Source organism: Protopterus annectens, chromosome 13.part0, assembly GCF_019279795.1.
Source record: "Protopterus annectens isolate FY-2018-M chromosome 13.part0, PAN1.0, whole genome shotgun sequence".
Classification (NCBI taxonomy): Eukaryota; Metazoa; Chordata; order Ceratodontiformes; family Protopteridae; genus Protopterus; species Protopterus annectens.
In genome coordinates, this window is record NC_056747.1 from 1,058,905,745 (window position 1) to 1,058,918,525 (window position 12,781).

Sequence of the window (12,781 nt, forward strand, 5' to 3'; positions counted from 1 at the left end):
GGTACATACCATGCTGAATACAGTGGAACAATGACTTCCTTGGACTTAGATGCCATAACTTTGTTTATAAGTTGCACAACATAGAATGATTTCCTCACCACTGTAGACAAGTGATGATCAAAGGCTAGATTACTGTCTGTGTGTGCTCCCAAGTCCTGACTACTGGGTCAATTCTAAGGGGTGTGTTGTCGATATGATAGTTACCAAGGATGGATGACTTCCCAAACGATACTGTTATGCATTTCTTGGCATTTAATTTTAGTCCATGGCTCTGACACCGTTGTTTGTGTCAGTCCCTCCTGGAGAATATTTGTGTCAGTGTGAGATTCAGTGACAGCTCCTAATTTGCAATCTGCAAATTTAATCAGCCAGAGACCACTGACATTGGCCTTGACTTCTGAGAAGTAAATACCAAAAAGGAGCGTTCCAAGGAATGATCCCTGAGGGACTCCACTTGTGACTGGCTTCTTTGTAGAGGTGGACTCCCCAATTCTAACTTCCTGGGTCCTATCTGTGAGCCAGTTGGCTATCCACCGGATGACATATGGGTTTGTGCCTAACCTCTTGAGTTTGTCTACAATACCGCAGTGGGATATTGTGTCAAATGCTGTTGCCAGGTCAAGGTAGTCAGTGTGAACCACTTTGCCCTCATCCATTGCTTTGGTGACCTTGTCGAAGAAATCTACCAGGTTGAGCAGGCTTGATCTGCCCTTGACAAAACCAAACTGGGTTGGGTCCAGTGTCTGGTGGTCTACTATATCTTTGTTGATAATCTCCATGATGATTCTTTCCATGGCTTTGTATATGACTAGTGAGACTTTTGGGTCTGTAGATGGCCCACCTTTGTGCAGAGGGGTGATTGTTGCCTTTCTCCATTCATGAGGCACGAAGCCTGTTTGGAGGCTACAGTTAAATAGTAATTCCAGAAGCCTTGATAGGTCATGGTTCATGCTATTTAGAAGGCATCCTGGAATATTGTCTGTGCCCATTGATGCAGTGTTCTTGGTCTTCGAGAGTGCATTAAAAATCTGTTTCCTAGTGATAATAGGGGGAGGTATATTTGATATTTCCTAAGGGAAGGTTGGGGGGGGTTAAGCTGGAGCTGAATTTATCAGCCAGGAGGTTTGCTACATCTTCTGGCTCAGTATAGGTGGCTCCATTTACAGTGAGCTCTGCCCACAATTGTGTATTGCCTTTGAGGATGCGGACTTAGCTAAAGAATGCTTTGTGGCTGTCCTTGGCCTTGGAGGCCAAGCTTACCTCAAATTTGGCTTTGATAGACTTTATTTGTCCTCTGAGTTGTTAGTTTATTTGAGTGCTTTTATCCTACTGGGTGCTGCACCTCCAAATTGTTGCCATGATTTTCTTCCTCCTGTTATACAGCTGATTGATTGTGCGAGTCCACCAGGGTGGCTTGTTTTTTCAGTTACTTCTGTACTTCCTGTTGGGTACTGCTGCTTCTATGCAGCTATTAACATGCTTGTACAGGGTTTCTGTGAACAGTTCTGCATAGGCAGAAGTGTTGTCAGGGTTTATGGAGGCTTGAAATTTTGCCAGGTTCTCACTTAGTAGGAGGTTAGCCTTGGAATAGTTTCTGAATGTTCCAGGGTTAGCTGGGGGTCAAGGGTTCATTTTTGCTTCAAAGACCACCATGTTGTGGTCTGACCTTACAATTGAAGGCATTACAGTAAGGGGTGTACAGCAGTTTCCGATATTAGTGAGGACCAGATCCAGTATGGCTGTACCCCTGGTTGGTGTATTAACTATCTGGTCCAGGGAGTTTGTGTTTACAAAATCGAGGAATCTCTGTGCATGTATGTTTGGTGTTTTATAGGATTCCCAGTTAATAGTGGGGTAAGTCATCCATGAATATGGTATTTGGTTGGATGGTTAGTGTTTCTAATAAGTTTAAATACATGGCGTGGATTTCCTGGGTCATAGAGGGGGACCTATAGATTGTAACGCCATGGTAATGGATTTTACTTATGGTGGTTTGAAGATGGATAAGCTCAAGTACATTGTCCTGTTTGTCCAGCCTTGAAGTATATTTATTTTTGATGTAAATAGAGACACCTTCACCTTTACTCCCTGCCTGTGAAGTACCTGCCCTAAATGTGTGGAAGGCATTATAACCTTGCAGTGTTGGTGTGCTGTCTGTGGCTTTAGTTTAAACCATGTTTCAGTGACCGCTCAAACATCAGCATTCTCTAGGGTAAAGAGAGCTTCTAGGGAGTGGAGTGTTTTGTTTAGACTCCTAGCATTGAGCAGTAATACCTTTAGATTTTCTTGGTTTTGATTTGCTATGTTGAAAATTCTTTGTTTGGCATTTGCCCAAAAAAAAGTACTATGGGGAAGGTAGTGTTTTAGCTAATATTCGAAAGTCTAGAGGGGAGAGGTGCAGACTATCCCTGGCAGCGCAGCATGGTCTGCTGACCATCTCCTTCCATGCTGACAAATATTGCACCCCCTTAGAATGACACCAGAAACTAAGTCAATTATTAAAGTCTGTCATCTTTTGTTCTTATTGTGGCATCATCCTTGGAGAAGGTGAAGCGCAGCTCAGTGCAGGCTCATACCAGCCTGAGAGACGCATTCTGAGAGCTCCATGATGTCTCTCTCTTCATATAGTCTAGGAACGTATGTCTCAGGTCATTTACTCCCACGTGGACTATGAGTCATATTGGTAATTGTGGTCCAGTGACCTGAGTGCATGCGTAATGTGATGGATCCTAGCCCCTGATAAGTAACTGACCATAACTGTCTCCTTACTCAGCCATGTGAGAGCGACATCAGTGTGTCTCATGATGGAGTCTCTAATGACGAGAATGTTGGATTGCATGGTGACTTACCTTATGGGCTTAGAGGTAGAGGCTCCATGAGATGTAGCTCTGTGTGTTGATGTAGGTGTTTGGAAAGAGTGCATTTGGGGCTGGTGAGGGTATTTGTTATGTGTACTACTTCTACAAGGTCTTTGTGGTTTAGGAAGGTTACATGCAAGTGCCTCAGTATATGTGGGTCTATATAGTTACTTTGAAATTTGCATGATGGGTGCAGTATGTGTACTACTGACAACCTTATTGACATTAGGAATACTTTTATGTGAGAGCTTTGCCACCAGTGACATTGTGTAAATACATCTCTCACATACCATATCAGTTTGTTTGAGAATTAACTGGTTGCCAGTAAACATGAGACAATTTCTACATTGCCTCAGTATGCCCATATCCACCAAGTCAGTAATGGAGACAGTAGGAAAGTTCATATCCATGGCAACAGATGCTTTTTTTATTGATTAGACAGTTGGAGTGAGAATATCAATCACTGTCAGGAGTATCTGGTTTGCAACTATGTGGATAGTGCTTGTCACTGCAAACTAGTTGTCCTATATGCAACAAGGTATTTGAGAAATTCCAATTGTGCTTTTACTGGAAAATGCCACTCAGGGTGTCTGAGTCTGTACAGAGCACTGCCAAACACTTGAGGGGAAACTAATACATAGACCTAGAACATTTAAGGATGCAGTATTTAGGCAGCTATTCTGAAGTTAGAAACAAATCAAGCAGTACTTACTGAAAAAAAAAATTAGCTTGCCAAGAATGATGAAAAGAGGGGAGTCGCATGAATGGATACTGCCTGGCTACTACTAAAGCTGGTCTCACCACAGCTTTACTCTGTTGGGTTACAATGCCCCTTTGCTTCTTCTCTCACCAGAAGCAAAATGTTAGCACCAATCCCAAGAAGAGAAGCAGGTCACAGCCAGTGTAGTGGTCTACAGTCTTGCCCTAGATGATGCAAGGGTCTGTAGACTTACAGCCTTTTTCCGGTAGATGCCTCTAGTAGCAACCAGGCCAAACAGGTATGTTAAGCACAGACACTCACTCTCCAATCAGAAACATTCAGGAATCAATGCACTCTGCTCCTTCTCTCACTAGGATCAGAATATAAGCACAAATTCCAAGCTGTCACCTTTAAAGCAGTTGTTAGGCTTTCTGGTGATCAGCGGTCTCCAGGAAATAATGTCCCTGTGCTCATTCTCTGACCAGGACAAAACAGAAGCACTAATCTCAAGATGACTACTGAGAGGCAGAATGGGGGCTCTCTAATAACGGTGGTCTTGCAATAGATGCTTGAAAGTTAAGATGAAAAAAACGGTTTATGCTAAACACTGCAGTGTGCACTAAGCAGTTGGTTATAAAAGTGGGTAACTTAAGTTTTAGCTGTCGAAAAAGTTAAGTTTTAGTGGAGAGACACTATTTTTAAAAGTGCAAGATAGATTGAAAAGGGGGTGGGCACTTTTGTATTCTGGTACTATGGAATACGGTAGGATGGCCAATAAATTTAAATAGTTGAAGGGGAGTGTTTTCACAAAATGATAGTTTTGTGCTTACTCACACCAGCCAGTGAAAGGTGAGAGGGAACAGGATATATGGTCAAATTTACATAAGGGGCAAGCAACTAAAAAGACAGTAGGGTTTAAGAACACAACATTTACAGGGTGAGAGGGTGGGAAAGGTTGTCTGACTCACAAGAGACAGAGCTGTGGTCTCTTTTCAAGTGTTAATATGCAGTTAAAAACCGAATACAAGTAAAACACAGTGTAAAGAAAACAAATCGTAGTGTACAAAATAGAAAAAGTCAATAAATGAATAAAAAATACAAGAAATAAAAAGCAAACTAACCTTCCCCTCATAGCAAGCTATGGCAGAGTATGGGTGAGCCTTTCCAGTAAAGCTCTGAATGTTTTAATGTGATAGTGTTCAATCTCGCCGTTTGTTCTTACACATGGGTTCTGAGCCGATCCTCGGCTCCGTGTCGGCGCTTGCAAGCTCTGCATCGAGAAGAAGCTCGAGACAACCTAATACCCACAATCCCTCTCTGCCTTTACCTCAGATCTAGTTTGCCGCTGCTGCGTTCGCATCACTGGGATCTAGCTCGAGCAACTTCAGATAAGATATAACTTTATTATTGTTATATTTGAGAAAATTATTATTCTAAAAGTACTTTTAGTGACATAGTGTATGTGTGTGTGGTGAGGTAGAAATTCTCGGTACCGTTAAGTTTATTTAAACTTGTTAGAGTTTTTCGGGCCTTCCACCCCTTACTTGAATATTGACAACCGGACTGACTTTTTATCGGATTCGACAATTTTTTTTACTGGATTTGCCTCTTTACTGGATTTGACCTTTTTCTCTTACCTGTTTTGTCTTAAGATGTCTGAGAAAATTAAATCAGGTTTTAAACGTTGCCAGTGTGGCCAGAAAATGTCAGTTACTGACAACCATAGTTCCTGTGTGTACTGCCTTGGCCCTCTCCACTTACAAGAGGACTGTTCAATTTGTCACTCTTTTAGTGGGAGGGTCATGACAGATAGACGCAGGAAACTAATGGACAGGGGGTTATTAAAACCTTCCTTTCAGGAGGCTCTGGATGCTTCAGACCAGGCATCCAAATCCTCGAAGGAATCGAAGACGTCGGAGCCCAAGTCATCGGCTCCGAGCTCTTCGAGTAAAGTTAGATCACCGGTTCGGCTCCGAGCTCTTCGAGTAAAGTTAGATCACCGGTTCCACAGACTTCGGGGCCGAGTGTTCAACTGGTGTCAGTTCCTGAGCCTCGAGTCTTGGAACCTGTGATGGAGCTCCCTCCCTCGACTCTATTGAGGTCGGCTCCGTCTTCGGTTCCTTCGACCCGTTCTTCTTCTAAGCTCTCCGATGTCGATGTGGATCGTGTGGTGCAGAAGTTATTGGAGCATTCGGCCCTATCCAAACTTATTTCGGTTTCCACCCAGTTGGTGTCGAAACTTGAAGGCCTCCCATTGTCTCCATCCATTCCTCCTCCGAGACCTGTCCAGTCTTTGGAGCCGGAAGAGGTTGATCTTCTGATTGTGGAGCCCTCGGGTCCAGAACCATCCTTTTCTCGGTCTGTTCCCCTCACCTCGACTCCGTCGGATCCAGTACCGGAGTCTCGGAGCCGACGATCTGTCCTTGGTTCCGGGGCCGAGAGTCGAACCGACGTTTCGGTTCCGACTCTTCCCTCGGGCCTCGGCGGATCGACTCGGCTCCGTCCTCGGGTCGATGCCTTCAGTGCCTGTCTCGGGATTCTTCCCATTTCTTCGAACCGGAGATTCTTGACTCGGGACCCGGGGGCCTTCGATCTCATGAGGAAGGTGTTGTCTACCCAGACAACCACATCAGTAGAAGCAACCTCTCCTCCCCATAAAGGGCCGTTATCCTCCTCTGCACCCACGGCTACATCCAAGCGTCGAGCACCGGTGTCTCAGCCACCCCTGGAGGGTGCCCCCTCTTCCTCGGAGGCTTTTTCGGATGCTCCCCACGAAGAAGTCCCTAGGAAAAGATTGTGTAAGAGGAGACACTTAGATTCTCCACAAGAATCTTTGACATCCGATACTGACTTGGATGAGTCAGAAGGGTCCCCTAAGTCACCTTCAGAAGATGTCTCTTTTTCTGACATATTGGAGATCCTGAAACAGAGAGGTGACTGGCAGTCCCTTCCCCCTTCTGAGGATGAGTCAGTATTGCTGAAGGCATTTGGTGCTCGCCCTTCCTCCTCCTGGGTCACTCCGCCCTTCGATGAATTAATGGAACTTATTGCTCGAAGGGCGTGGGAGGCTCCTGACACAGTGGAACCTGTCCCTAGGAAGCCTAATAAGTATATCACAGCACCCCAGGACAAGACTTACTTAACAAAAGGAGTTCCAGTGGACGCTATGGTGGTGGCAGCGGCCACGAAAAAGGAGATGTCGGAATCTTCCTCATCTGTCCATCCCCCTAATAAAGATTCTAGGACTATGGACAGGTATGGGAAGCGCATTTTTAGTTCAGTGGCTTTTTCCATGCGATCCCTGAACTACTTGACCCACTTTACACGACTACAGAGGGATCTAGTCAAAGAGTTGGGAGATACCCTCCAGGGTACTACAAATGCTGCTGTCTCAGAGAAAGTGACAGCGCAACTTAATACCCTTACATCCATTGTGAACTCGTCCATGAGGCTGATCTCTTACGCAGCCGAAGGTTCGAGTAGGGCAGCAGCTTCAGCGATTGCTCTTCGCAGACAATCCTGGATGCGCTTATGTTCATTTGCGGAAGCCTTCAAGTCTTCCTTTACTAACGCCCCATTTGACGGTGCCACTCTTTTGGCCCCAAAGTAAAGGAGACCCTTACCCGGTGTGAGCAGGAGGGAAAGACTCTGTCTGCTGTCGGAGTCCGTTTTTCCACCCCATCCAGACCGTACCCCAAAGGGCAACGTGGTGGAAAAATGTGGTTTCGAAAACCCCAAGGATCTTTCCCAGGCACACAGGGTGATGCCCCTTCTAGAGGCAGAGGAGCGCGCAGAGGTGGAAGACGCCGCCCTGGCGGCAGAGGGGGTCCGCAGAATCAAGGTGACAGGGATACACTCCCTGGTAAACCTTTCCAGCACTCCTGAGAGGAGGCCCGACTGTCCTGCTCTGGAGGCAGTCGGGTCGCTAGCTTTATACCCTCAGGCCTGGCAAAACATATCTACAGACAAGTGGGTAAAAAGCGTGGTTACCAGAGGTTACAATATACCATTTCTAGCCTATCCCATTCCAAAGAAAAGACTCCCAGATGTGCCGCCCCATCTGCGAGAGCCAGCAGCTATAGAAATTTCAAAGCTGCTAGAAAAAGAGTCATCCAACCAGTCCCAGCGGACCAAAGAGGATTCGGAACTTACTCAAGGTTCTTTTTAGTTCCAAAGAAAACAGGGGACTGGAGGCCCATTCTGGACCTAAGCGACCTCAATACCTTCGTCAAGAAAGAAAAGTTCCGAATGGTCACGCTTCAATCGATCCTTCCATTCTTACAGAAGGACGACTGGATGTGCTCAATAGATCTGAAGGATGCATACTACCACATCAAAATGGCCAGGGCATCCAGAGATCATTTGCGCTTCCGGCTGGGTGCCAGTCACTTTCAGTTTCAAGCCCTGCCCTTTGGTCTGACCTCAGCCCCCAGGGTCTTCACCAAATGCATGGCAGTGGTAGCATCTCACTTGAGACGCCTAGGATTCCAGGTGTTTCCGTATCTGGACGACTGGCTCCTTTCTGCCACCACCCAGCGTCAACTAGTACAGGCCAGAAACTACACTCTTCAACTGTGTGTTCACCTAGGAATTTCCGTAAACTTCGGAAAATCCTTACTACAGCCATCACAGCGTATCTTATTCATAGGAGCGGAATTAGATACACATCAGTTAATTCTAAGACTTCCTCCAGAAAGGATACTTTCACTTCAGACTCACATACGTCTTCTTCTTTTGTCCAGGAAATCCCTAGCAAAACTGGTACTGAAGGTTTTGGGACTCATGTCAGCTTCTCTTATTGCAATACCCTTGGGAAGACTGCACATGAGAGTCCTTCAATGGCTACTGTTTGCACAATGGTCGTTCCAACAACTACCTCTAACACACGAGATTCTTATAACGAACACATGCAAAACACACCTAAACTGGTGGCTTCAGACTTGCAACCTTTCCAAGGGGAGACCATTTGTGCTACCCACGCCTACAGCTACGGTGACCACGGACGCTTCCCTGATACGGTGGGGGGGCATCTTTCAGGGACAGACAGTCCAAGGCGAATGGACCAATTTAGAGTACAATCTGCACATAAATGTTCTAGAGTTGAGGGCAGTGTTTCTAGCGTTGCAACACTTTGCTCCCCTTCTTCCTCTGGGAACTATTGCAGTTCAGACAGACAACATGTCGGTAGTCTGGTACATAAACAAGCAAGGGGGAACCAAGTCCTATCAGCTGTGCAGAGAGGCCATGAGAATCTGGCAATGGGCGGAGTCCACGGGTCGCTTTCTGATAGCAACGCACATCCCGGGGTCATCCAACGTCATAGCCGACAGGCTGAGCAGAGCAATACTGTTACCGTACGAGTGGTCCCTAAAACAGTCAGTTGCGAAAAAGATTTTTTCGCGTGGGGCCAGCCTTCCTGCGATCTGTTTGCATCTCCAATGAACGCCAAATGCAGGAGCTACTTTGCCCTATTACCCCTCCAGGGGAAGTCCCCAGGGACGCACTGATTCACGATTGGCCCCCGGGTCTCCTGTACGTATTTCCTCCCTTCCCACTGATCTCAAAGTTTCTCCAGAAAGCCAACAACCTACACAGGACAATAATCCTCATTGCCCCATTCTGGTCTCGTCAAATTTCGTTCCCCTTCCTCATGACACACTGCATTCGGGGACCCTGGATCCTGGACCCAGAGCCAGATCTATTGACTCACTCGTCAGGGGCTCCCCACCCCTCGCTCTTGTCCCTCCATCTAGCAGCTTGGCTGCTCCAATTCCCAACTTAGCCAGGTCTGATCTTCTTTCACCTGCAGTTCAGGATATATTAGTGGCTTCTCATAAAGCTTCCACTACTAAAACATATTCTAGTAAATGGAAGCGCTTTGTATTCTGGGCGAATAAACAGCAAGTGGACCCGCTTATGGCTCCTTTGAATAAAATATTAGAGTTTTTAACAGAATTGTTCCATCAGGGTGCTTCTCCTGCCACATTAAGAGTTCAATTGGCTGCCATTTCTAATTTCCATGTGGAAGAATGTGGAGCTCCTGTTATGGCCCACAGACTTTGTAAAGCCTTTTTAAAAGGGGTTTTTCATATTAGACCACCAATTAGATCTCCTACGTCACCTTGGAGTCTAAACATATTATTATCTAAGTTGATGCTGCCCCCCTTTGAACCAGCCTCTTCTTGCCCATTGAAATTTTTGTCCTGGAAGACTCTCTTTTTGGTAACCATTACATCCGCTAGACGAGTATCTGAACTTCAAGCTCTCTCCATTAAACACCCTTATTTGATCTTTCACTCTGACAGAGTTTCTCTTCGCACTAATTCATCCTTCCTTCCTAAAGTTTGTTCTATTAACAATATTAATCAGTCAATTGAATTACCCACTTTCTTCAAGAATCACTCCAATAAAATGGAGTATATGTTGCACAAATTAGATGTCCACAGACAACTAAGGTTTTACTTGGATAGAACAAAAGATCACAGGAAATCTGATCAACTTTTTGTGGCCTTTGCTGATAACAGAAAAGGAGTAGCAGTTACCAAAAGAACTCTTTCTAAGTGGTTAACTGATTGTATCATCTATGTCTATGATTCTTCAGATCAAACTCTTTTGCACAAACCCAAAGGACATTCCACAAGGTCAGTGTCTACATCCCTGGCTCATGCAGCTCGCCTACCACTAGACGCTATTTGTGTGGCTGCTACTTGGTCTAAACCACATACATTCATTTCTCATTATAAGGTAGACAAGGTTTCTAGGGACAGGGCAACCTTTGGTTCCACTGTGCTCAAGAACGCCCTTCCGTGAGTTCCTCAGGAACAAGGAGCTAGGGACGCTACCCATGTGTAAGAACAAACGGCGAGATTGAACACTATCACATATAGAAGTTATGTTCTTACCATAACGTTCCATGTGGAGTGTTCATCTCGCCTTTGTTCTTACATTCCCACCCTCCCACCCTTAGGAAGAACGTTCAGTTTGGTGCCTGGTCTGGGGCATTCTGCTTCTGCATTGCAGTTGTTGTATATATAGTTGACATGTATATATTTGTATATATATCTATATATATAGACTATTAGTTCTGTGCATATGTGATTTTGGTATGAGTGTGCTCTCTCTGACTGCTGGTTTGCTTGCAAACTAGATCTGAGGTAAAGGCAGAGAGGGATTGTGGGTATTAGGTTGTCTCGAGCTTCTTCTCGATGCAGAGCTTGCAAGCGGCCGACACGGAGCCGAGGATCGGCTCCGAACCCATGTGTAAGAACAAAGGCGAGATGAACACTCCACATGGAACGTTATGGTAAGAACATAACTTCTATTTTTTACCCCTTAAATAGAAAGTTTAGTTCCTAGCTCCACCTCCTCAGTTCACAGATGATTAACCTTAACTGACCTGTGCTAACTTGTGTGCAACTCTCTTCTGCATTCTTCAATGGGGACAGTCAAACCTTGCTGGACTATGACTCTCTATTGCAGTATCTCAGGTGTGATATGCCAGTGGTTTGGCTCCTACCTGTCTGCCAGTAGTCAGAGGGCTGTGTCTACAGTTAGTACATCTGTCCTCCAATATGGTATACTGCCGGGTTCAGTTCTGGGTCCACTGTTTTTCACCTTGTATATGCTGCTTCTTGGAGACATTATTTGAAGAAGTGACTTGCAATTTCACTGCTGTACTGGTGACATGCGGCTATACCTTTCTTTCCTTCAAGATTCTTTGGTGGGTCTAAACAAACTAGTTTGAGAATTGGAATGTATCTGCAAATGGTTAATTTCTAATTTGTTGAAAGTCAGTACCTACAATATAGTTGATACGGCCAGTCATAATGCCACATTCATAATTCTTAAGCTCTAGTTTTGTCTTCTGACATCATCTGTAGTGATGACATACTGGAGTTCTTACAGAAGGTGCAAAACTTACTTAGTGGTATTTAGCAATTGGGTTACACTTGGAGACCAGGTGTCTACCATGGTTATGTCCTCTTGCTTTCACCTGAGGAACATCTTCTTCATTAAGTACTGTGTTCCTTCATCAGGTCTAACTTTGGTAGTCTCTTCTTGACTTGACTGCAGTAATACTCTGTATCCGGGCCTCCCAGCCTTTGAATTTGAACGTCTGCAGCTGGTGCAGAATGCTGCAGCCCAGCTACCAACTTGGGTCTGTTGATACCAATGTATCACTTCAGTATTGTGGAGTCTGCAGTGACTTTCAGTTATATCCTATATTGCTTATAAGATTATCATCTCTGCCTTTCTCTTCCTTATGATGGGTCCTCCTTACCTTAAAGAGGCCCTTAGCTGCTTAGGAGCTTTATCTTTCTCAAGGTTCCAAGGATTTGCTTAGATTGTTCCAATGAGCGAGCCTTCACTTATGAGGGGCCTTATCTTTGGAATGTCTTGCCTGCCCTGACCCTCAGTGGCTTTAAAAAAACATATCAAAATTCTACCTTTTTGAACCAACCTTTAGGGAGTAGCTGAAGCATTAGTTTGCAGTGTTTTTGTTTGATTTTTCTCTCTCTCTCTCTCTGACCTGCCTTGACTAAGTTACTCGGCTACATTTTGTGATTATTATTTTACTTGCTGACTGTTGCTTTTGCAATATATATTCTTTGTAATATTGCTAAAATAATATGCACTTAAATACATTTGAATTTGAAATTTATAAAGTTTTTTTTTTCTTTTGAAGGACTTTTGCACAAAATTGCAGAAATATAGAGCAGTTGAGTCTCAATGGCTGCACCAAAATAACTGATGCGTAAGTCAGATTTTTTACAAACAACTTCTATTTGAATTAGAAAAATCAGGTTGAAACCATCGTGAGTAACAAGAATGCTTTTTTTTTTTGCAGAACGTGTACAAGTCTAAGCAAGTTCTGTTCGAAGTTGCGACATCTTGACTTGTCGTCTTGCACTTCTATTACAAATCAGTCCTTGAAAGCACTAAGGTATGGTCTAGTCATCTCAGAGTACTGCAACATGAAGTATAACTACGGCCCTGAGATAGCCTTATATTAGTCTGCTTTTATTTTTTCCCTGTTCCTTCCCATTAATTAAAAAAAGGGGCATAACCAAAAGACTGTTTGTTAGACAAGCAAATTGCTAAGTTGATAAGTTGTTGTGTGACTGCATAACAGTAATGGTGATTAAATTGTTTGTGGTGTTAGTTTGAGCTGTTTATAAAAATCAAAACATGGAAACAAAAAAACTATAGAGTAAGGTAAGAG

The 12,781-nt window shown here is 44.4% G+C and overlaps 1 protein-coding gene across 1 annotated transcript in view; it reads left to right on the top strand.

The window, feature by feature from the left end:
• The window catches only part of FBXL20 (F-box and leucine rich repeat protein 20), a 2,487,640-nt gene that overhangs the window by 1,973,472 nt on the left and 501,387 nt on the right, over positions 1 to 12,781 (top strand). The window contains exons 7-8 of the mRNA XM_044055052.1: positions 12,245 to 12,313; positions 12,407 to 12,502. Coding sequence (XP_043910987.1) covers positions 12,245 to 12,313; positions 12,407 to 12,502 — 165 coding nt within the window. The remainder of the gene's footprint in view (positions 1 to 12,244; positions 12,314 to 12,406; positions 12,503 to 12,781) is intronic.